We start from the raw sequence: 26,457 nt of genomic DNA, 5'->3' as shown, positions 1-26,457 counted from the left end.
TGAAAGTAGTTTTTTTATTTATTGAAGTTCACATTGTATTTGTTGCTCTAGGGTCTCCATCTTCACGTGCAACAGGCTTCAGCACTATGAAGCTCAATCTTTCGCATCACCAACACCGTCCGGATTAATTGCAAACATTGCCTCTGCCTCTGGAAGGCAAGGGGAGTCGTAAATCTTACAGATCCTCGTTTCTCCTCGACCTTTTCTCAAGTACAGCCTGGTTAAAAAGAAAAAGAAAGATAATGTGGCAAGTTATAAAAATGTAATGTAAAAGTCAAAGCACTTTGAAACCTAAAAGAATTAAAAAACAAATGTTTACTAAAGTTTTTAATTTCATTTATGAGGTCTGTGATTTCTAAATTCAGCACTATTGGTTATGGATAGCATTCTAACAGGTTAAGGAGTCTAAACATACCACTGGAATAGTTTACCCCAATAATGCCAGTCACACTGCACCAGGAGTCGCAACACTGGTTGCTTTGAAACCAATAAAGATTAGCAAAACTATTACTGTACTAATTTAAGTAAGTAACACATTTTAACTGGCAAGTAAACATGTATAGCTCCAAATTGTTCAGCAACAAGAACACGATTGTAACACATCAGCTGAAAATGTGCAATTAGGTTGTATCAACTACTGTGTCAAATTCAGTTGAATTCTATAATTAATTGATTAATTAAATAAGGAAGTAAACATAGAACTTGCCCAAGGATCTATAACACTACAGACGTGCTCAAATTTGTTGGTACCCTTACAGCTCATTGAAATAATGCTTCATTCCTCCTGAAAAGTGATGAAATTAAAAGCTATTTTATCATGTATACTTGCATGCCTTTGGTATGTCATAGAATAAAGCAAAGAAGCTGTGAAAAGAGATGAATTATTGCTTATTCTACAAAGATATTCTAAAATGGCCTGGACACATTTGTTGGTACCCCTTAGAAAAGATAATAAATAATTGGGTTATAGTGATATTTCAAACTAATTAGTTTCTTTAATTAGTATCACACATGTCTCCAATCTTGTAATCAGTCATTCAGCCTATTTAAATGGAGAAAAGTAGTCACTGTGCTGTTTGGTATCATTGTGTGCACCACACTGAACATGGACCAGAGAAAGCAAAGGAGAGAGTTGTCTGAGGAGATCAGAAAGAAAATAATAGACAAGCATGGTAAAGGTAAAGGCTACAAGACCATCTCCAAGCAGCTTGATGTTCCTGTGACAACAGTTGCAAATATTATTAAGAAGTTTAAGGTCCATGGAACTGTAACCAACCTCCCTGGGCGCGGCCACAAGACGAAAATCGACCCCAGATTGAACAGAAGGATAGTGCGAATGGTAGAAAAAGAACCAAGGATAACTGCCAAAGAGATACAAGCTGAACTCCAAGGTGAAGGTACGTCAGTTTCTGATTGCACCATCCGTCGCTGTTTGAGCGAAAGTGGGCTCCATGGAAGAAGACCCAGGAGGACTCCACTTTTGAAAGAAAAACATAAAAAAGCCAGACTGGAATTTGCTAAAATGCATATTGACAAGCCACAATCCTTCTGGGAGAATGCCCTTTGGACAGATGAGTCAAAACTGGAGCTTTTTGGCAAGTCACATCAGCTCTATGTTCACAGACGAAAAAATGAAGCTTTCAAAGAAAAGAACACCATACCTACAGTGAAACATGGAGGAGGCTCGGTTATGTTTTGGGGCTGCTTTGCTGCGCCTGGCACAGGGTGCCTTGAATCTGTGCAGGGCACAATGAAATCTCAAGACTATCAAGGCATTCTGAAGCGAAACGTACTGCCCGGTGTCAGAAAGCTCTGTCTCAGTCGCAGGTCATTGGTCCTCCAACAGGATAATGACCCAAAACACACAGCTAAAAGCACCCAAGAATGGATAAGAACAAAACATTGGACTATTCTGAAGTGGCCTTCTATGTGTCCTGATCTGAATCCTATCGAACATCTATGGAAAGAGCTGAAACTTGCAGTCTGGAGAAGGCACCCATCAAACCTGAGACAGCTGGAGCAGTTTGCTCAGGAAGAGTGGGCCAAACTACCTGTTAACAGGTGCAGAAGTCTCACTGAGAGCTACAGAAAACGTTTGATTGCAGTGATTGCCTCTAAGGGTTGTGCAACAAAATATTAGGTTAGCGGTCCCATCATTTTTGTCCATGCCATTTTCATTTGTTTTATTATTTACAATATTATGTTGAATAAAAAATCAAAAGCAAAGTCTGATTTCTATTAAATATGGAATAAACAATGGTGGATGCCAATTACTTTTGTCAGTTTCAAGTTATTTCAGAGAAAATTGTGCATTCTTCATTTTTTGTGGAGGGGTACCAACAAATTTGAGCACGTCTGTATGTAACACAATTTTTGCTCCTGGGTAGTAAGTGTTATTTCAATAATTGCTTATGCCTCAAAAGTATAGAAAATGGCTATTCTTCCCCACAAACTTTGCTTTTGTGACCAGGACAGTGATATTTTGAAATTGACCTATTTCCAATGAGAAAACGGGCGAATGTGTGTCTTTTCATTCACATAAAGTCAGAAAAAAACAACATATGAATCCAAATTAACATGTATTTATACTAAAGTAATACAAAAATGACTATAAAAGATTTAGAAGCGAGTAGTTTTTCGAGATTTACGATTATACTGTAAATCACTTTCACGAATCAGCCCCCAAATGTAGTCTCCCATCATGTTCTCGTTATACTGTCCTTGGTAGCAGCGTTCAAAGTCCAGTATATCCTGGTGGAAGCGCTCGCCTTGCTCCTCCGAGTACGCTCCCATGTTCTCCTTGAATTTATCAAGATGAGCATCAAGGATATGGACTTTGAGGGACATCCTACAGCCCATTGTGCCGTAGTTCTTCACCAGAGTCTCAACCAGCTCCACATAGTTTTCGGCCTTGTGATTGCCCAGGAAGCCCCGAACCACTGCGACAAAGCTGTTCCAAGCCGCTTTCTCCTTACTAGTGAGCTTCTTGGGGAATTCATTGCACTCCAGGATCTTCTTTATCTGTGGTCCGACGAAGACACCGGCTTTGACCTTTGCCTCAGACAGCTTAGGGAAGAAGTCTTGAAGGTACTTGAAGGCTGCCGACTCCTTATCTAGAGCTCTGACAAATTGTTTCATAAGGCCCAATTTGATGTGCAGTGGTGGCATCAGCACCTTCCGGGGGTCCACCAGTGGCTCCCACTTGACGTTGTTCCTCCCCACAGAGAACTCGGTCCGCTGTGGCCAGTCCCGCCTGTGGTAGTGCGCCTTGGTGTCCCTGCTGTCCCAAAGGCAAAGATAGCAGGGAAACTTGGTAAAACCGCCTTGGAGACCCATCAGGAATGCCACCATTTTGAAGTCTCCTATGACCTTGATGCCATCTCAGAAAAATGCATATATGTATCCACTTAGGCAGCTGGAACTAAACTGAACTGGTGGGCTTAAGGCCCCTGTATTTATACTACTATTTATATTACTGGCAAGTTCTAGAAAGTTCTAGAAGTTACTCCAAGTTTACTCAGCACTGAATGTATCTGGAATGTTCTGGAAAATAGGTACATTTCAAAATATCACTGTCCTGGTCACAAAAGCAAAGTTTGTAGGGAATAATAGCCATTTTCTATACTTTTGAGGCATAAGCAATTAGGAAATAACACTTACTACCCAGGAACAAAAAAAAATAAATAAAATGTGTTACACTGTGTAATAAAATCAGTTTCCCTCTTATTTAAATTCTGTAGGTTATATAAAATGTAATAGCTAAAAAAAAAATTGTACTCTCACCTAGTGGTTGAAGCATGTGCAATAATATTCCCTCCAATCGGCTTCTTCGGGTCTGCAGCAAACATTGCTGCACCATCCACTTGTGCCACCACCTGGTTAGTAATCACCACAGCAACACCAAACTAGAGAGAAGAGACAACCATTTTACCAACACAGCTCTACCAGCAATAATGGCATTTTACTGCAAATCTACTTTCAAATGCAGTATTAAAAACGATGTAACCCAATTTATTTAATACAATGTCAAACGCAGTTACGTTTAGACACATAAAAAGTAGATATTGATACCATTGGATCTACACTCCTAACACCTTTTGATCATTGCCTTGTTGAAACCTGGAGATTCCCCAGTAACTGTCCTTAGTAATTCAGAAATTCATGGAATTTCATTTTCCCTGCTGAAATGACACATTTTGGGTAAACAGACTTCCCAAAAATGACAATGAAAGGGAAAGAAAAAAGGTTTTAAAAACCACAAAATGAGTCAAAGAAAAAAAACAACTTTTGTTTGCTGATTTATTTCAAATGCAAATGAGACTTGAACACTTTGATCGGGATTGGCAGAGTTTCTTCTTTACTGGAGGACAACCAAAAAAGTAGTTTTGCTTACTTGGAAAGAAATAAAACAAAATAAATAAATAAATCACAGAATAAGAACCTCACTTCGGACAAGCTGTGTTATTGTACCCTCTGGCATAGCAATGAGACACGTAGAACTTTTGATGTTTATACAAAGGAACTTTTGTATTTATATAAAACAAAACACACACACACACACATGCCACACTTATGCAACAGTTCATCCAAAATAAAAACAGACTTTGGTAAATGTTCATCTGCTTTTACCACATCCAATGCTTGAAGCATTACTGCCTGCCTTTAGTAGTATGAACTTCAAATGAGCCATTCTAGGTTAACATCAAGCCTGGTTTGTAATTGTTTCATTATTATTTTATATATATATATATATATATATATATATATATATATATATATATATATATATATATATATATTACACACAGCTCTGGAAAAAATTGAGACCACTGCAAAATTATCAGTTTCTCTGGTTTTACTATTTATAGGTATGTGTTTGGGTAAAATGAACATTTTTGTTTTATTCTATAAACTACTGACAACATTTCTCCCAAATTCCAAATAAAAATATTGTCATTTAGAGCATTTATTTGCAGAAAATGACAACTGGTCAAAATAACAAAAAAGATGCAGTGTTGTTAGACCTCGAATAATGCAAAGAAAATAAGTTCATATTCATTTTTAAACACAATACTAATGTTTTAACTTAGGAAGAGTTCAGAAATCAATATTTGGTAGAATAACCCTGATTTTCAAGCACAACTTTCATGCGTCTTGGCATGCTCTCCACCAGTCTTTCACATTGATGTTGGGTGACTTTGTGCCATTCCAGGCACAAAAATTCAAGCAGCTCGGCTTTGTTTGATGGTTTGTGACCATCCATCTTCCTCTTGATCACATTCCAGAGGTTTTCAATGGGGTTCAGGTCTGGAGATTGGGCTGGCCATGACAGGGTCTTGATCTGGTGGTCCTCCATCCACACCTTGATTGACCTGGCTGTGTGGCATGGAGCATTGTCCTGCTGGAAAAAACAATCCTCAGAGTTGGGGAACATTGTCAGAGCAGAAGGAAGCAAGTTTTCTTCCAGGACAACCTTGTACTTGGCTTGATTCATGCGTCCTTCACAAAGACAAATCTGCTCGATTCCAGCCTTGCTGAAGCACCCCCAGATGAGTCCAATTTTCAGCTTTGCCCAACACCTGGTCGTCTAGTGGTTAGACGGAGACCTGGAGAGGCCTACAAGCCACAGTGTCTTGCACCCACTGTGAAATGTGGTGGAGGATCGGTGATGATCTGGGGGTGCTTCAGCAAGGCTGGAATCGGGCAACTTTGGCATGAATCAAGCCAAGTACAAGGTTGTCCTGGAAGAAAACTGGCTTCCTTCTGCTCTGACAATGTTCCCCAACTCTGAGGATTGGTTTTTCCAGCAGGACAATGCTCCATGCCACACAGCCAGGTCAATCAAGGTGTGGCTGGAGGACCACCAGATCAAGACCCTGTCATGGCCAACCCAATCTCCGACCTGAACCCCATTGAAAACCTCTGGAATGTGATCAAGAGGAAGATGGATGGTCACAAGCCATCAAACAAAGCCGAGCTGCTTGAATTTTTGCGCCAGGAGTGGCATAAACTCACCCAACATCAATGTGAAAGACTGGTGGAGAGCATGCCAAGACGCATGAAAGCTGTGCTTGAAAATCAGGGTTATTCCACCAAATATTGATTTCTGAACTCTTCCTAAGTTAAAACATTAGTATTGTGTTGTTTAAAAATGAATATGAACTTATTTTCTTTGCATTATTCGAGGTCTGACAACACTGCATCTTTTTTGTTATTTTGACCAGTTGTCATTTTCTGCAAATAAATGCTCTAAATGACAATATTTTTATTTGGAATTTGGGATAAATGTTGTCAGTAGTTTATAGAATAAAACAAAAATGTTCATTTTACCCAAACACATACCTATAAATAGTAAAACCAAAGAAACTGATAATTTTGCAGTGGTCTCTTAATTTTTTCCAGAGCTGTATATAGTGCCTTGCAAAAGTATTCAGACCCCTGACCAATTCTCTCATATTACTGAATTACAAATGGTACACTGACATTTCGTTCTGTTTGATATTTTATTTTAAAACACTGAAACTCAAAATCAATTATTGTAAGGTGACATTGGTTTTATGTTGGGAAATATTTAAGAAAAATAAAAAACTGAAATATCTTGCTTGCATAAGTATTCAACCCCTGTGCTGTGGAAGCTCCCAGTTTACACCGATGAAAGAAATTGCCCTAACGAGGACACAATTACCTTACCATTGGCCTCCACCTGTGAACCATTAAAGTTGCTGTCACATTTTCTGGATAAAAACCCCACTGTTGAAGGATCATTGGTCAGGCTGTGAATCTGAAGGAAAATGAAGACCAAAGAGCATTCTACAGAAGTTAGAGATAAAGTAATACAAATGCATTGATTAAGGAAAGGGTACAAAATAATATCCAAGTGTTTGGATATCCCAGTGAGCACAGTTGGATCAATAATCAGGAAGTGGAAGCTGCATCACACCACCCAGGCACTGCCAATAAAAGGCCGTCCCTCAAAACTCAGCGCTCAAACAAGAAGGAGACTTGTGAGAGAAGCCACAGAGAGGCCAACAATCACTTTGAAGGAGCTACAGAGTTCAGTGGCTGGGAGTGGAGTAATGGTGCACCAGTCAACCATATCAAGATCTCTGCATAACACTGGCCTATATGGGAGGGTGGCAAGAAAGAAGCCGTTACTCAAAGTACCATCTGAAAGCACGTCTGGAGATTGCCAGAAAGCATGCGAGTGACCCAGCTGCGATGTAGGAAAAGGTTTTGTGGTCAGATGAGACCAAGATAGAGCTTTTTGGCCAAAGCGCTATGTGTGGCGCAAACCTAACACTGCCCATGCCTCAAGACACACCATCCCTACAGTGAAGTATGGTGGTGGCAGCATCATGCTGTGGGGATGCTTCTCATCAGCAAGGACTGGGCATCTTGTTAAAATTGAAGGAAGAATGGATGGAGCAAAATACAGGGAAATACTGCAAGAGAACCTGCTTCAGTCCGCTAAAAAACTGAAGCTTGGGAGGAAATTCACCTTTCAGCAGGACAATGATCCCAAGCATAAGGCCAAAGCAACACTGGAGTGGTTCAAGAACAAAAAAGTGAAAGTCCTGATCTCAATCCCATTGAGAATCTGTGGCACTATTTGAAAATTGTGGTCCACAAGCGTCGTCCAACAAACCTGAACAACCGGAGCAAATCTGCCAAGAAGAATGGGCCAAAATCACTCCGACACTGTGTGCGAAGCTGGTACATACTTACCCCAAAAGACTTAAAGCTGTTATTGCAGAGAAAGGTGGCTCTACCAAATATTACTGTGTGGGGGTTGAATACTTATGCAAGCAAGATATTTCAGTTTTTTATTTTTCTTAAAAATATTTCCCAACATAAAACCAATGTCACCTTACAATAATTGATTTTGAGTTTCAGTGTTTTAAAATAAAATATCAAACAGAACGAAATTTCAATGTACCATTTGTAATTCAGTAATATGAGAGAATTGGTCAGAATACTTTTGCATATCTATATATAATTAGACATGACATCGGGTAGATGTCATGTCTAATTATATAAAGTCGGTTCTAGGCCTTCTAGGAACCGGGTTACCAGATTCCTGGAAGGGGTTAATTACACCGCTTTTGCCCCTGAAGCACTACGAACTAATGCACGCGTGTTTGTGGCTGTAGGTTGAAATAATCAAGTTTGAAGGTCGTTGTACGTCATGGACAGAGCAGGGGAGAAGGGAAGGGAATGCAAGCCAGCTGACCTCACGCATCTGAGGCCAACACTCAGGAATCACGTCACATACAAAACATTTTTTTACAATTTTCGCACTCGCCTAATAATACTGAACAATGAGCACAAAGTGTGGTGATGGAAGGAAAATAGATAAGAATGGTAATGAAAACGTAATTTTCCATTAAAGAAGTTTACTTAGGTCCAGAAATTTACAAACTCAATGATTACACACATCATCTTGAAGTGCGGCACCTAAAAACAAAATAAAACTAATTTATATATATATATATATATCATATTATATCTCAGACTGACGTCATCTCGCATTCGTAAATATTGACACTTGCTTGAAAAAGTTGTTAATTTTTTTTTTTGTGCTTGCATTTCTAACCATTTTAATCGCATCATAATTTCTAATTTCTCTGTGCTTCAGTGGTACAAACAGATTGATACACGATGGTGCGATTGACAGCGCATTGTGTTTTGAGGAATCATATCGTTACAACAGGTCGCGTGAGTTAGCAAAAAGGGATTTGAATCCTGAAAATGGATTCAGGTAATATTGAGAATACCTGAGTACCCTATGTCCTCTCTAATATTAAGATGAAAGCTCAAAGAGCCAGCTGCCCAACATTTCGATATGTTGTACATATCTCTCTCAAGGGAGTATGTGTTGGAATCAAAACATTGGAGGTATTTATAGGTTTTTGACAGCATGACAACTACTTGTTATTATTTATATTCAAATCCATGATTTATTCTTACATGATGTAATGGTGTTCTACATATTGTGACATCATTTTACTCCTATCTTTAAATCTGTATTAATTCTAATTAACATTATTTTATATAAACTGATATTTATATTATCATGCAATGCTGGCTCTGAGGATCAGCCTTGATTTGGCCTCCCAAGTGCATCAGCATGCACAATTTTTGAATGGATTTTGTTTATTTATTTATTTAAATGTTATATATTTATTGGAGTTAATTAGTTCATTATTTTCTGTCGAGTCCCGCTGGCATAATAGTGTTCAGTCTACTTATCCATTTACTTTTTTTTTTTATTCTTCTATGTCGCATTGTCTAATTTTAGCTGTTCTAATACTACAAACCTTACATCATTTATGTCATGTCCTTGACTGGTGAAGTGTTGTACTATCGGTTCATTAATTTAAAAAATATATATATATATTTCTAATTAATGAAAGGTGATTCTGAATTATTTTATATAAAGTTATTCCAGTCTCAACATATTTTATTTCATCACATTTTTCAATGGCTATTCCATAAACATTGCTATTTTTACAGTATGTATTAGTTTTTAGTGGATATGAGTTGTTCTTATGTTTAATTATATTTTTACTTTTGTCCTATTTACACACTTTACATGTACTAGTGCAATTATTTGTACAACATATTCTGTCAATTATTCTTTTATGTTTACTGTGAACCAAAATATCACCTAAATTAGCTTCTCTTTTGAATGCTACAACTGGGGCCTTAAGAAATACTTTTTTCAATTTTTCTGAATTATGTAGAATTTGCATAATTATCTATCTATCTTGAGTAAGTCATTACTAATGGGACTCTTGACATTTTTATCTCTTTTTACAATCTACTAGATCATCTAGTTTTAGTTTATCTACTTTTCTTAACTCTAATTCTTTCTTTGTATCCTCTTTTTAAGATTTGTTTTTATTTCATTTCTTTGTTTTACAGTCACTTTCTTTTGAGCATATGCTTCATATTCTTATTCATAGACCCTTTGGGATTTTAGTGTGTATTGGATGTGCAGAGGACATGTGTAAATACTGGTGCATGTCAGTAGGTTTACAGAAGAGGTCAGTCTCAATTGAACCTTGCTCAAGTTTTATGGTATCTGAAAATTCTACTTCTTTTCTTGTCCATATATATAAAATTCTTCTTGGAATCAGATTGTACATTGTGTGATATAACTTCAGCAACCACAGAACAGTACCTCATCTGCGAGTCGAAGCAGCATTCGTAGAAACCTGGCCAAGTGCATCTGTCTGGCAGCCAGCTCTCCCCTGCCTGAGTAATCTGTCCTGTACAGGGCTGTGGCACTGTCCACTATTAGCAATGCATATCTGGGGACCATGAAAGAGTAAAATACTTAAATCCCTTGTACTGTTAGGGTATACAGCACGCCAGAAATCTATTTTGAATGTATTATTAGAACATGTATTTTGCAGCACAAACAGTTCTGACAGTAAAGACTTTTTTTTCCAACTAAAACAAGAGTTCACAGTAGAAGACAATCTATAAATGCAGCAATATTACTTTTCTGTTCTAGGTGTTTCACCATTTGGTGTCTATAAACCTCTTACCATAAACTTTTCTCTAACAGTGGAAAAAAATAGGTTTGTGATTTGCAAACTTACTAGAAAAATAGACCAAAACATTCCTTTTATTTTATAGCCTACAATGCAAACTATAATGATTTTCATATGAGCAGATGATACACTATTAACCAAAAGATAACTCGTATATTAGGAATAAACTTGGGAGTCTGTTTCAACTTCGAAAGACATCAAGACTGAACAATCCAGTCTTTAGTTGATACATCACAGTATGCTTTTTATGAAGGTTTAGATGTGTTTAAATGACAGATGGTGCATCCCATCTCGGCATAAAAAAAAAAAGGTTAAATGTTTGTGTCTGCCTTTTTTTTTTTAAATGGAGATCAGTCGAGCTGATACAATATAATTTGACAGTTGGTGGGCAGTAAGTTACTTAACACTGCAGCATATCCCAAAGATGAAAGAATACATCTATAAACATGCGACAGGCTAATTAATTGTTAAAAGATGTGTTATTTTTCCATGCAAGATCACATGTACAAATTCTACAAGTCTTGAAAGTTGCATCCATATTGCTATCTCTCCCCGAGTCCCAGGCTGACTGTACCAATTACAGACACCACTGGCTAGCTTTCTGCTGGCAGACCCAACATGTCATTACACAGCTGCAATTAAACGTTTATCTCCAAGAATTTAAAAACTTTTATACAAAAATGGCACGAGATGTTGACTTCTAAAGTTTCAACATGGAATCTGGTAATTATGTTCAACATTTTGGGTCTTTAAGAGGAAACCAATCTTACAGAACAACCTTAATGAGTTATAATTTCTCAGTGAAAGAAGTCAAAGATATTTTGCAATGTCAGTCTAGCATCTGGATTACACAGCAGCTGCTGCTAAAATCACCACAATTTAGTAGATAAAAAAAAAAAAAGATTAGGGTTGCTACTCCTCACCCCATCAATCTTTCATTAGTAACCATCTCTTTAATAGTACCAGATGGGTTCCAGAAGTAACTGGTTATGTTACACAGCTTCAATTAGGCAAAAGTTTTTTGTTTTTTTTAAATATTACTTTAATTACATCTTTGTGCACGACACTATAACAGCTATAGTTATGACTGACAGAATCCAATGGGGACATGACTTCTAGTACTTCAAATAACTGCTTTTAACATAAGATTATTTTGGTGTTTATACATAGGGTAAGCATTGTACATCAATTATACTTCTCTATGTATTTTCAAGCCTAGGTTTATTCAAAGAAATGTTCCCAAAATGGCACTGCCTTCCTCTTAAGATGAAATATTACCTGGACTCTGCCATCATAGCAGCTGCTTGATACAATAGCTGAGTTTGGTGGTCTGTGTTGAATGCCCGGGCGTATGCTACATTATCCAGCACATCACTTCCTGATAGCCCATACCTTTAAATGGAAAAAAAAAAAAAACGGTTACAATTTTTACAACAAATGTGGTACACAACATTAATTAAAAAATACTAATAGGATCTCACAAAATCCATGAGATTCTGAAAGCATTAAAAAAAAAACACAGGTCAATGTATTTAATTTGGCAAAAGTAAATCTCAAGCAACACGCAGATGCAATTTTAAACAATGTTCAATGTATATAAAAAAAATGAGTTACTTTTTTTCTTTTATACAGGAAATACAAAATGCAGCAGTATACTGGCAGTTGACCTATATGCAATTGTGGCCACCTAGACAGTGTTTAAGCAGAAGTCTAGAGTTGTTTTTCACGCAATACTATTTAAAACATCAGGAAGGAGGTGGGACAGCCATACCGTGCAAGATGGGAGAAGTTGATAGAATATGTATAAAATATACATATAGAATGACAGGGTAGCAGGTATGTTTTCAACCATGTGGTAAGCACCGCTAGATAATTAATGATCGGTTCACGGGTCATTGTGATAACTGCTGTAGGGCCTAAATCTCAGGGGCAAAGGAAAAAGGGAGGCCAGCAGTACACACGAACACAGCAGGAGAGCGAGACCTCATTATGTAGCACAGGGGAGCTCAAACACTTCATAGCAGCATGCCGTGAGAAGGCGAGAGCATGTTGCAACAGCAAAGGAAGCGTGAAATCATAGTTCAAGCATCCAAAATAATGTATTTTGCAGGTCTTTTAATGCTTTTACAGTGGTTGGGTAAATGGTTATACTTAGGGGTCTACTTAAATCGCTGTAAATTTACGTATTTTTCACGGGTAGGTTGCAGAATAAAATTAGGATTTTGCGGACCTGTTTAAAGATTAAATAAACCCAAGTAGACTGTATTTTAGAACACTATAAAGCCTAAAAATAGTGCTACTTGCTTCCTCACTAAAACAAAGTGCTGTCATTTGTTAAAGGCAAGCATGCAGCATCCCCCTGCAGTTGACTTGCCCATGCATTAAGACTGCACCTTCTGCATCCACTGAATTGATTGGAAGTTTGGAAATTGTATTAGTACCGAGTCAAAACAAAGAAAATGTAGATATTTGGGTCTAAAATTCCATCTGTGAAAAAGTAAGCAGCAGGTTGAACTGAAGCGAGGTGGCTGTGCTAGATCGTTGTAGTATTTATTTAACTTGCCGACAGAAATACTTTGTCTGGGCTGACTTTCCAGGTTGGTTTCTGAAAGCTGTTTTTTTTTTTTTTAAGTTCTGTTCAGCAGCCTGTGTAGTAGCCTTTTGTTTTATGTGTGATTTTGAAGCTAAATAGTGATCGATCTTATTTTCTCCAGTGCTTAGGAAAGATGGTCAAATACGCATTGCAAACAACTAGTAGTCATTCACTTAAGCCCAACTGTTTCTTTTATAACTGATAAATTGAATAACTTGGATGACACGTAAACAATTGACACTGTGCATAAACAGGTGACTACCAGAATCAATCCGCTTTACACAGTACTAGCTGGGGCCTCAATGTAATTTTAAATTAATTAAGTTTATACTGATGACACAGTTTACTGTTCAGGTCACTTCAGATTTGTTATGAAGTTCTGGCAGAATATACTTGGTGGATATGGAAGAACGCTACCCACTGTCCAGTTGCACTCTGGAGCCCTTAATATTATAAGCACCTAGTCCTAGGGGATGTTTAAGGATTACATACTGGACATCATCATGAACACAAGTACATTCTAAGGCTGTAAGAGTTAAAATAACATAAAAGGTTGCAGAAATGACCAACAAGGCAATTCTCACAGACTATGATACACAGTGAAGTTACATACTAATTACATACACATTTTAAAACATTATTTGCTACCTGGATTAATGATTTTCATGTCTGCACAATATTAATTCCAACATTCTCTTGGAAGTTAGTTCTCTCCCTTGTAGAATGTGCTGACAAAAATGTAATGGTACTAACTAAATTTTAGGTTTAGTCCGATTAAAGTATAATAGAAAATAATATTCAACATTTTAATGATCTGAAAGAAATAATGAAAAGAATGCCAACATTAAGGCTTGTGGGTGCATTTCCAAACCACTACTGGTCAGTTTTAGTACCAATGATAAGGATTCTATTACTTTTCTTCATGTGTCTAACTTTTAATTATTTAAAATGATACAAAAACAAGACACTGCTCTGCCATTGTTTTCTATGGAGGTCATTAACTACACCTGTTCTGAAAGCACTTACTGATGAAACACTTCATAGGGACACTCAAGCCCAGTTATCAAATTTACCTCAGTAGACTACAATTATTATTTACGACAGAGTTAAAATAACTCTTAAAATTGACTTCTTCTTCTTCTTAATAATAATAAATAATAATAATAATAATAATAATAATAATAATAATAATAATAATAATAATAATAATAATAATAATATTATTATTATTAATAATAATAATAATTCAAATAACCTGTGATCTCTGCCTTGGACTCGGCAGTTCCATTATAACCTTGTAACATGCCATTATCCCTTAACTAAAACACTACTGTAACACTTTACGACTGTAAGCCAACCATGGTTTCTCCACAAAAGCAACAATTTTAAACCAACAGGACAGAGTTAACTAAATGTTTCCAGTAAATCTTAGCTAGTATTTATTATTACCATCACTTTGTAGGTCTTACAGTTAAAGAGTCTTTCATAGAAAGCCCCGACGTTATATGACGTTATGGTACAAAAAATTAAAATGTGACTGGGATTATTTGGGGTGCTCTTTTCTTAATGTTCCAGGTTATATTGGTTTGTAAGGTGATGGGGGCTTGTAATAAAATAATATTGACATTCTCTGTACAGTAATGACATTTGTTTGGTTATTCACATGTGACTAGACAGTGAGAAACTAGACTGATTTCCCACTTCTGCAGACATCCTTCAGCATGATTCAGTCTGGTAGGTCATTACAAGACTGAAGCACCGGAGCAGTGCATGACTTCCATTATCTTGTTTAGCACGGAGAGAAAGATAGGAGGTTATCCATGGTCTACTGCAACTCATTTCTGGTAAACAGGAAATGTTCTCACGACAGACAGGCATAGCCAGTGGGGATTACCAGACTGAATATCAGGGAAAGCCAGGTCAACAGTTTAGAACCATTTCTTTAGCTTAGTCAAATCAGTGATAATTATACAATTATATTATACAAGACTCGCCACCAGCATTTACCACAAACATTAGTATACACTTTTTCACACAAAGTTATATTTTTACCATGTTGACTAAATGAAGATACGACATAATGTGTACCTAGAAGTAAACGTGTTAGTTTGTATTGTCTTTTAATAATGAACGTGTCAAATGATTATGCATCATACAATCAAGTTTTATCTGTAAATTTAAATAATACTTAACCAAAAAAAGGAAGTGCTTGCCACTGCTACCAACTGCAGAGGGTTACAGAACTGTAATATTTTACTTAGCATTGGGGATTGGAATTTTCCCCTCCTGAGTTTAAAGTAGATTTCAGGCATTAGGCAATGTAAAACTGGCACAGGTAATCCCTGTACCACGACCTGGTTCCTGACAAAAATTACCTTTCAGCAACTGCAAGCAGTCGCTCAGGCCGGAAGGTCCCTTCTGTGTCAACATACATGGCTTTGCCCTCTCCGCCACCTTGGTCAATTGGAAGCTGGGAACAAACAAAAACATTAATCCTTTATAAAGATACTAAGAAATATATGATACACAGGGATTCAAATAAAAACAAATCGACCTTTTAAATCAATACATCAAAAATTCTTGCAATGTTGTAAAGATTCATGATCACACTGTAGAACCCAATTAAGCAATTCCTTGCTATACACACAATTTCAAATTAACTGCAACAAATACAGCTTTTTAACTGTTTTTTGTTAGACCATTATGCCTATGCAAATACCCTGAGCTTATTGGGTGCCTGGTTGAATGGCCAAGAATGTTTCCAAATACCTTCCCAAAGTGATGATGTCAAACCATCTCAATGCCTCAATGTGGGAGGGACGAGGGTTACTGCGGGTTGTCTTGATATTTCAAAGAACCAGCAATACTTACTAAACAAAATTGCACAAGTCTAATAGGCACGCATGGGTAGATCAACAAACTGTCTTTTAGGGAATACCCAAGGACAATCTTTATTGAGAAGTGATTAGCATGGGTGGGAGATCTGGCAGGTTGTGGCATTTTACATTTATTGTGTCTTTGTTCTAAAGTCATCAAGTAGTCAGCACTCATTTATCCACCTCTCATTAAATCATTCGGTCAGCGCTGTAGCATATTGATTCGATTCTAAAATACACATAACCGTGACACACATTTTCAGTTGTTAACTCTCATTTATCCATCCTACGACATGCAACAAATCAGGAAGCGTCGGGAACACACATTAATAGCTACTGAACCATTTAAGTAGCCTAATGATTTTTTTTTTATTCGTTAACGAAGTTGTTACAGTAGTGTATCGTTGCCGGTATTGCATTTGATCAAATAAAAGCAAAGTGCTAACCGACAATACTAGTATCATAAATGCACTGGTGCTTTACATTGTAATACAATATTTTGTTTTATTTTTCATTACTGTAGGTTTTAGTGTTGATGTGCGTGTAAGTTTGTTTTTGTTTCAATGTGTTTTTCAGCACAGAACTGTACTGAGAATGTTGTTTCCGGTACTGTAACTTAAATTGTATGTCTTACTGTAAATAATGTTTGAAAAGTATATTTTTATACAAAAACGTATGTGCTTTTAGTGATTATTTCTGGTATAATGATGTTAGATATATATTTTTTTCTGGTTCAGCATCATAATCTAGTGGAGTCATAAAACACTAATGCTCATTTATCCGTAAGGGGAACGTCTCATGGCTCCATTCTTGCTATAAAAATGATTGCCAGGCACGTACGTTTATTTTCTATTCCTTTGTACTTTATCTGGTGGCTACTGCACACATAGGACATCAGGTACAGTAAGACCAATTCCAAACAACCATGTCGTCATGCACCAGGTTCAAGTTTTCCTTTGAATTGCTGAGTTACTCAACTGAATATTCAGATAGGCCTGGCAATATTTAGATAGATATAATGATTACCTGACAGGTCACAGCCAGAGTATGGCATAGCTGTGTTTTACCAGTGCGAAACTCTCCAAACATTTCTGTAATTGAGCCTGTTTCAATTCCACCTGTAAATAAAATAGAAATGAAAAGACTTAAGCACTACATCTTTATACCTGCTACAGTGACAGTTTACTACAATTACCATATGTATTAGTAATTCAATAAAAAACTGTTTACCACCTCCTGCCCAGCAGGACAAATATGAAACCATTTAGGAGTAATAGATTACCTGTTTCATTGAAGTGGAATGTCACATTCAATTTGGGCTTCAGCGGTTAAACCTAAATAACTAAATTATAACAAAAGGGATGTTGATAGTTTAGAGTTTAAACATATTCTAAAATGTTAAACATTTAGAATTGGTCATTAGACCGTTATCAGAAATAAGCACCACTCCAAATTAAATTCTCATGAAGGCTTCTCTGATTAGTTACATAGATTGCCAATTTGTTAAAGTTTAACATAGAAAAGAAGTCAGAATTTAACATCCTGAATTAGAGGTTTAAAGTGAAAAAAAAGAGTGTACGAACAAGAGTCCAGCTATCTTGAGCTCAGCATTGTTGCATTATCAACTGATAAACTGTAAATGCATTATATTTATCCAGGGTTGATGATTTTTTTTTTTTATTTAAAAAAAAAAAGAAAAGAAAAAAAAAGTCTGCAGTACCTCCAAACTGTAAATTTAAGGATGTTGGAAATGGTGGTTTGTGAATAGTTACATACCAAACTACTCAAATCTTAAATGAATGCCTAAATAAAGCAAATTATTTATCATTGTGGCATCCTCTAAATGAACTACAATGTGAACTACAAGAATTTAGAGATGGAGTACTCCACAAAAAAAATACCTCTCACTCATCCCAGTCATTCTTATCTTTTACTTTTCTTTCTTTGATTTCCTCTTTCTGTGTCAGTCCAAGCACATGCAGTTGTTACTTAGGACTACTTTGCTTTTTAAAGTTTCTGTTTGCCCCACTAAATAAACCTGGTTTCAGCAGGTCTTAACACAGTGCTCAATTGTCTATTTGGGACCCCATTGCACGGTCATCAGAATCGCTTCGGTGAATATGTTAATGATGGGGCAGCTCTATAACAGGGCAAGACATACCATTTCAGTGCAGTTTTTTTTTATGTCTTTACTCCATTTATGCTCTACAGAATCGGGGGCAAGTGCCGTTCATACTTGCACTTGCACTGTGATCAGAATGCAGCCCTAAGAGTTTAAGATGCTTGTGTTAATAAAAGGTTTTTAAAACATATTTTTCATGGATTTTCCTTGAGAAACTATATAAAATAGGTAGTAAATAAAAAAATGATTTATACACATATATATATATATATATATATATATATATATATATATATATATATAATATTATATATATATATAATGTTTTTTTCATTCAAGTGATTCAGCCAACCCTGTATTTACCTACATCCAAAAACATACATCATTTTAATAAATGAATTGCACAATGCATCTGAAGAATGATAATGATCTTTTCCTTCTAAAAATCAAAACGCTTATTGCCATTTTACTCCCTCAATTCTGAGAATTGTATTGTTTTACAGGAAACCTAGAGATATTTGGGAGTGAACTCATCAAGGGGGTCAAAGGTTATACAAAAGCTTTTTCCTAATAAATTTATCAACGTTCATGTTTGACACAAACGAGCCCCAGAAGATCCTCCAAAGAAAACTGAAACGAAACTAAAGCCAACCTTTCTGTCTAAGTTTCCAGAGAGGTACGACGACCAATTCTCCAACATGAACAGTCCCTGTAATTCACACCCACACTGTCCTACTGTGGCCCTCAACGCTGTGTGCTTAGGCAAACTTGTGCCTGCAACACAAACTGACATTGGGTAATATGTACACTGATGCAGTACTGTAGTAGAGGAACTAGTTATTGGAATGTCTGTTTTGTGCCATTTGATATGTCTGTATTTGAATGTAATGTCGTGTACAAAAATATTATCAAGCACCCAAATTACATGTGGCTATGGCCAAAAAAACTGAGGACCACAGCTGTAGGGTTATGTGAAGCTCCTATAAAGTAGGCAGAGAAAGGGCATAATTACAGCGTCCGCTTAGACATTTTCCTACCATCTGCAGTTTGTCAGTTTCATTCTCTTTGTGCCCAATCCACCCAGATGGATCAATGGGGAGCTTTTGGTTTTCCCTAAACCGCATTACTAAGTTAAGATGATCCCTGGAACAGAACTTTGGAATGTATCCAGACTGTAAACACCCAACCTGGCTTTTGAAAATACAGCAATTAAAAAAAAAAAAAACACTCTGGTAAAACCAATGCAAAGTACAGAAATGTAAAAAAGATAATGCATGTGTCTCCCCCCCGACCCCCGTTTAAAAATAACTTTCATGTTTTCATCTTAAAGAATACAACATTTTCCATATTATGAGATGTGATACCCATCATAGAATTTTTATTTTATTTTTATAAGACACATGAATTTAACATAGTATTGAGGACAGTATGAATGGGTTTCACCCAAGACCAGTTTCAATTTAAAATGCTTGCATTATACTATTCATCTTTAATATTAGAGGATTTAGCCAACACTAACTATAATTTATTGGTTTCCAAACATTCAAATTTTTCTTGCTGTCTCCTGATTCTTGAATCCAATTAGTTGCCATTTTGTTTTTACTCATAGTTTTAAAAAGTCCAGTATTACTCAGTGACGGATCTTTCCATCACAGTCCAAGTATTACATTGTTGAAAAACTACATAGCTTCGAATGCATTGTGCAGATTAATCTTACATTGATTACTAAGGACGACCTTCCCCTTAAACCAGCACATTTGTATTTAATACTAAACTCAATCTTATACCCCACAAATGTACCTTCCAAACAGTGGAGTTAAGTTTAATTCGTATGTCAATCACTTGTCAACTTTGCTTTAAAGCAGTAAGAACTACAGGGATAGAACTCATGAAGAGACCCCATAGTGTGAAACACGATGGAGCTGCTGTTCCATGAAGTTTACAGTAGATGGCAGAAGTATTTTTGTGGGCATATTCCACATGTAGAGTGAGACTGAGAGCTGTTGACGGAAGATGGCCACAGGCTGCAGGGAGCTTCAAAGACGGGGGGACCACAGGGACAAACATGTTCCCCTTCCATGCACTGCCAAACTACCAAATCAATCTAACACAAGTAAATGGCTTGAGACAAAATGTGCTGCCACATTTTCAGCACTGCCCTAAAATCCCAAATTGAAACCCAGAACTATAAACTGGCTGCTGCAATGGTCACAACTGCTGTCAAGAAAGCAATCCCACAGTTTGTATACCCTTCTGTTGCATTTTTCAAACTTCGTTGAATCCTACAAACGACTACCCCTGGTACATCAGGAAGAACAGATGCTATGGTTTAAAGAAAACCAAGATACAACAGATGCGCTGGAAATGGGACAATGGGAAAAATACTGCGGACAAGAAAGATTTAAAGGACAGATTAAGGCCCTCTAAGAAATCGGAGTCTATAGAGAAGTACCCACAACGTGGGAAAAATCCAAACCATGCCCTTTACTGCATTATTATTATTTATTTCTTAGCAGACACCCTTACCCAGGACGACTTACAATTGTTACAAGTTATCACATTATTTTTACATACAATTACCCATTTATACAGTTTTTTTTTTTTTTTACTGGAGCAATCTAGGTAAAGTACCTTGCTCAAGGGTCCCCCATCTGGGATTGAACCCACGACCCTCCAGTCAAGAGTCCAGAGCCCTAACCACTACTGCTGCATTATTGGGAAAGAATGGACATAAAAGAACACATACTACACAAAGCAAGAACTAGACTAAGTGAGCGTCTGGTACAATCAACAGGGTTTTAGATCTCAAAATTCAGAAGGACCCATGTTTCCTAGATCCTACATCAGCTTGATTGATAGATGTTAACAATGAACCGGTCAGACTTTTTAGATTAAAGTACAATGCTCCTTATGAGTTTGAGTCCAAGATTTGATAGTGGACCCCTAAATTAACACATTTAAGTGACCATCTGAAACACAAAATGTGAAGAAATTCAATCCCTGGTTTTCACTGTAAAACTATTAATACAGGAGTCAAACCTATGCCTCCAGCAGTCAGCAACCTGAACACAGCACCTTAGACCACTAAACCATTTTGAATCGGGCACTTACACATTCCTGTTTGACTTGTGAATACTGTACTAGATAATCATACATACTAATTAAACCAAACAGACACACAAAGGCTTAGGTGCAAGGTGTATTCCATAGTTCATTTCAATCAGTTTTATTTGCCATATGCTTTATTTAGGGGGGAAAAAAAATCACTTTTTGATCAACCGTTTCTTACGATCTATTAAATATTTTAAAATGCTTTTTAATTCACATGCAATGTTCAAGTGTCTAGATGTACAGAATCTTACAGTAATGATGAAACTTCAGTAATTGCAATAGCTGTAGCAGAACCCTAGATTGCCTGTAAACTTTGGTGCCTTTCGTCATTATCTAACTTAGCCGGAGTCACTATGTACAAAATCTATAATTTCTTATTAAACCATTTACATTAACCTTTAGGTGTTAATGTTTTTAAATCATTTTATAGAAAAACAAGCAAAACAATTTTACAAGAACCCTGAACTAGGACATGTAAAAAACGCAGAAAGAGGGGAAGCATAATTAAGCTTCAACCTAAAACTGTGACCACAAATGACACATAATCACTCACCTTGAAGTAGCTTGTCCAGCTCTTTTGACCCTGTTGAGATCTGTATTATCTCAGATCTGCGCTGATGGAATTCTGTGGCAGTTGTGAACCCCATTGGCACCAATTTAGCCGCCTCTGCCTGTCAAAGAAAAGAGCATACTACGACTTAACATTTAACAGGAATTCATTACAGGTCCTATTTTAGAGTCTTTTCAGGCAATAGGTTAAAGAGTACATTTTTGGTGTCAGATAAAACATTTTTAGTTACATTTTGTGTCAATTTCATTCCAAATTTTCACCAAGCAGCCTTCAGATCACAGAAGAATTTACAGCCTTGTAAAGACACTTTAAATGCAGCAGAATTAAATTATTTTGTACATATTAAAACGAGCAAGTTTTAGATGCAGTGGTTTTAACATTATGGGAAACAGACCTTTAGTTCCTAATGGGGACCAACTTCTGTAGTTAATTAAAAAAAACAGACTAACAATGAAGATAGAGGTGTTAAAATAGCATTTGGTCAGTAGTAAGTTTGTTTGCAAACTCTCAGAAAGTGCACTGCAGAGAACACAGGAAACTATGCATTCATTTCGGCAGTATTCCTATTATAACAGCTTGTATGTTAAGCAGAATTACAAAAAGAAACAGTCTTTAATGGAAAAACATGAGCGAGAAAAGTATTTGATGGTTTACAGTTAAAAGTTATGAACATTATACCTACCAACATTTATTATTACATTGTTAATTAATCTGGCCGGTAAGCAGTTGGACCATAATCATTCCTATATTTTAGTAGTTTTTCATTATGTTACAGGTTAAATGCATTCTGTATTGCCCTTTTTGCGAAAACAGGTCCCTTTAAGGAATAGGTGATATGATCTGAATCTGTACAGCAATGAAAATGACACATGTATCTTAATGATCATATATGCACTTTGATATTTATATTATAAATGATATTTTGCATGTTTAATAAAGTCATCAGAATATGTTCACTGTATTAGCATGAGATGCTTTAATTATGGAAAGGGCATGAAGTATCCCCTTATCAGCATGAATTTAAACTCCATTTTGCTGGTTGAGAGCAAGAAAAAGATTGTGACAAATTAAAAAAAAAAAGTCATAGTTTGTGAAATTTGCTTCTAATGTCAAGACACAAATCAGCCATGTTTCTTAATTTTATGGAACATATGTAGTGTTTATTTCAACCTTTGTTAGATTTTACAACTGGATATTATTCGATGTAGTTTACTAGTTTGTTGAACTAGAAAATCCAGATCAGTACAAAACAACTTTAAGCTGTACACCTTTTTGTTTCATTAGCAGTCTTCACCAGTGAGTTATTGAGTGTTAAAGCTGCAACCTGGCCCTAAAAATGTTCCATTAAGTTTAACATTTTATTAGCCATTGTAAAACATGATTTAAATATGCATAGACATCTTCCTTTCTTCCAAGTGGAGAAAAAACTGAATCGCCAAGTTTCAGTGGTAGAAGCTAATGCGTTATTCAACTGGTGTCAACATATACCTTGTATAGCATTAGCTGTGACTCAGTTGCCTTAACTTGTATAAAAGACTGGGAGCCCATTTATAGGTCTCAGGATAACACTGATGCTCTAAAGGTTTTAATCGTACACAATTGAGCCATGCTTGTTAATTATATGCTCAATTGCTTCAGACTGATGCTTAACAGGTGTAAAAATACTGCACAAGACTGGTACCAGCCGGAACATGATAAGTTTTATTATGCGTTCTGCAAGCATGGCAACAGATTCATCATGCACTACTACTGTAAATACTAGATTTTTGGGAGTTTCAATATTATAATACCTACATTACCAAAACAGTGGTAACGTATTTCTTATTAAATATTCTGATTAAAGCGAGTTAAAATAAATTAGATAAGTATATTTAACTGACATACATAAACTTTATATATACAATTATGAAATCTGAACTAAAAAAACACACATCTAACTGACACAAACACAATTGAACACCTTGTGAAAATGTTTGTACATGTAACTTTTTAGATTATTTTGTTTAGGAACATTTTTGCAACATTGTTTATTTAGCAGATGCCTTTATCCAAGGTGACTTACAGAGACTAGGGTGTGTGAACTATGCATCAGCTGCAGCGTCACTTACAGCAAAGTCTCACCCGAAAGACACAAGGAGGTTAAGTGACTTGCTCAGGGTAACACAATGAGTCAGTGAGTGAGCTGGGATTTGAACCAGGGACCTCCTGGTTAAAAGCCCTTTTCTTTAACTACTTTTTTTCAGTAGCTATTCCAGTCCAGTATTTAAATGCCCTGCAAGACCAAGAAAACTTAAATGCAAAAGTGTAATATGAGTGAAGAGCAATCCTTTAGCAGAGATATATTCTCAGGATTGATAACTGAAAAGAATTAACATCAGTCACACCTAATGTTGCAAAAAAAACAATGGCTAATCAGAGACATATTTCTTACCAATATTTTCTCAGCTTTAGCTTCACTGATTCCTTTAATATTCAGCAACTCTTTCTTCGGTGCATAAGAAACTGCCTCCACTGTATGGAACCCAGCTTCCTCCAACTTTTTTACGTCGTTCGCACTGATCCCACATTGCTGTGCCAGGGAAAATGAAGCATATTACTAAACAGACGGTCACAGGGGTCTGTCACACAAGTTAAATTTGTACAAGAATGGTGCTCAGCAGAACATGTTTAAAACATGCACCAGAGCACAGCAATGGACAATGGAAACAGCTGAAAAGACTCACTTCTCATTCAGTTTCATATTTAAACATTATCATCTTAAATATAATGCTTTGAAATGACTCAATACCTTATAAGCACAAACATTGGTTCTTAATTGGTTACAAACATTAACGATTAGCAGACGTGAGGTTTTTGGTTACAGATTTATAAGTGAAATAAACACATGTATGCTGTAGCACAGGGGTTCTCAACCGAGCTCTCAATTGCTTTACTTGACCCTTAATTGAACATAATTTGCTTAATTAGATATTCTTACTTGTTATCAGCTCTTAAACAGTTGCAGTTCAAGTTACTTACAAAATGTTACAGCTAACTTGAAATATACAACTGTCAAGAGCTGAAAACAAGTAAAAAGGTCTAATTAAGCAAATTATCAGTTCAATTAAGGGTCTAGTCAAGTAACTGAGAGCTCGGTTGGAATGAAAACCAAGTTTGATAATCCCTGCTCTAGCATATCCTTCATACCTCCAGTCTGCTTAAGGGTTGTGGTCCAAAATTCTCCTCCTGCTCCACTTCAGCGTCGGCGGTTTTATTATTACTACTCAACATCTGCATGGCCATGCTGGAAAACTGTCTGAAAACACGAAATAAACACAGAGGAAGCAGATAATAAATAATAATCATCATCATTACTGTGTTGCATTAAATCAGTTCATCTTAGACGCCCACTTTGTGCAGACAGAATCCATATAATCTTGTTTAAATTAATAAAGAGCTCTCGAGAAATAACTTTTTAAACCATTGAAAGCTACATTTCTTCTCACTGCCAGGAAAGCAGTACTCGCCTTATAATACAATACTATAGAATGATGAACAGACCACGTAAATAAAATCAAAATACAATTACTGTTCTTACAAAATATTCAGACCTCCCCCTGAAAAGACAGACTGTTTACATGCAGAACGGGAAGTTAAGAAACATCTGGCCGGAGGCCTGTTCTACTACAGTCATTAGCTAAAAGAAAACTTTCACTACGGTAGCTATGCAAATGATGTATTCAAAACTCACATAGGCTAGATATAAAAAAATATTTCTTGCACAAAGACATCTCCTGGATTTGTGTTCACAGGACATTAATCCAAAATACAGTATGCAAATCAAAGTGACAAACATTATAAAGCTTGCCGTAACCAGTTACATAATGTACCCACCGTGTTATGTGAAATACGGTTCCGTTGGGATTTTTCCAGTAACACTTAGTTCTAATTAATTCCTTAAATAATGTATCTTTTTTTACAGTATTACAATCTGTATTATGTTTTTCTTTCCGCTCTCTCCTCCTTCACTGTTGTGTTATTGTCCCTGTGTTAAATATTAAATCTCCCGCTCGGCCATCCAGGAAGTTCTCGCGTGATGACGATATTCCTTTCAGAAGGGAAAAAAAGCATTTTCTTAAAGGTGCAGTGTCACATGGTGTTTTAAAACGGTCAGACACATGTGAGTTATGTTTGGTATTTATATATTAAAAAAATAAATCCAAAAAAAAAACAAAAAAAAAAAAACATATACATTATATCGGTGTCAGATAGAAAGACACATAAATATGTCCATAGACAGCCTCCATATTCCCCATATCCCTAAAATTTACCATGATTTCCATTACATGTGAGGAGATGTTAAAACGTCAGGCTGATTTGAACTCGATGGATAAGCACCAACTAAGACGTAGCTTTACAGTACACAAATGTGATCCATCTGCATCTCCATCCATTTGCATTTCTGTCCATCTGATGATGTAGATATCCTTCTGCCTGGTGTTGATGGCTGAAGTGTAATGCTGGTTCGAGGGATCAGCTTATTTTTCCTCCCCAGCACACACAACAGTTGCGATGAGGTGCTTGAGATCCCCAGCCAAAATCTTTCCCTCTCAACCAGGAGGCTGTGTGGTCCAGTGGTTAAAGAA

The 26,457-nt window shown here is 36.5% G+C and overlaps 1 protein-coding gene across 1 annotated transcript; it reads right to left on the bottom strand.

Annotated features, from left to right (window-relative positions):
- On the bottom strand, positions 1-25,934 carry LOC117424632 (DNA repair protein RAD51 homolog A). Its single transcript, XM_034041201.2, has 10 exons — positions 25,706-25,934; positions 25,019-25,127; positions 24,264-24,401; positions 21,815-21,932; positions 17,055-17,146; positions 15,528-15,622; positions 11,838-11,951; positions 10,184-10,313; positions 3,784-3,905; positions 1-217 (listed from the first exon to the last, which is right to left on the bottom strand). The coding sequence occupies exons 2-10, from the start codon at positions 25,112-25,114 to the stop codon at positions 94-96; spliced, it is 1,029 nt and encodes a 342-aa protein (XP_033897092.1). The 5' UTR covers positions 25,115-25,127; positions 25,706-25,934; the 3' UTR covers positions 1-93.
- Positions 25,935-26,457: the final 523 nt, after the last annotated feature.

The sequence above is a fragment of the Acipenser ruthenus genome, chromosome 18 (assembly GCF_902713425.1).
Source record: "Acipenser ruthenus chromosome 18, fAciRut3.2 maternal haplotype, whole genome shotgun sequence".
Classification (NCBI taxonomy): Eukaryota; Metazoa; Chordata; class Actinopteri; order Acipenseriformes; family Acipenseridae; genus Acipenser; species Acipenser ruthenus.
Note: the sequence above shows the minus strand (reverse complement) of the source record. Positions and strands in the feature narration are given on the sequence as shown.

What these genes read in the sequence shown, in the direction of transcription:
- LOC117424632 (XM_034041201.2), bottom strand. Translation starts at nt 25,114, where the DNA reads ATGGCCATGCAGATGTTGAGTAGTAATAATAAAACCGCCGACGCTGAA. An exon ending in AACCCTTAAGCAGACTGGAG is followed by an intron (nt 24,402 to 25,018) that starts GTATGAAGGATA and finishes TCCCTGGCACAG; the next exon opens with CAATGTGGGATCAGTGCGAA. An exon ending in TGCTTCGACTCGCAGATGAG is followed by an intron (nt 3,906 to 10,183) that starts GTACTGTTCTGT and finishes TCTTCTCTCTAG; the next exon opens with TTTGGTGTTGCTGTGGTGAT.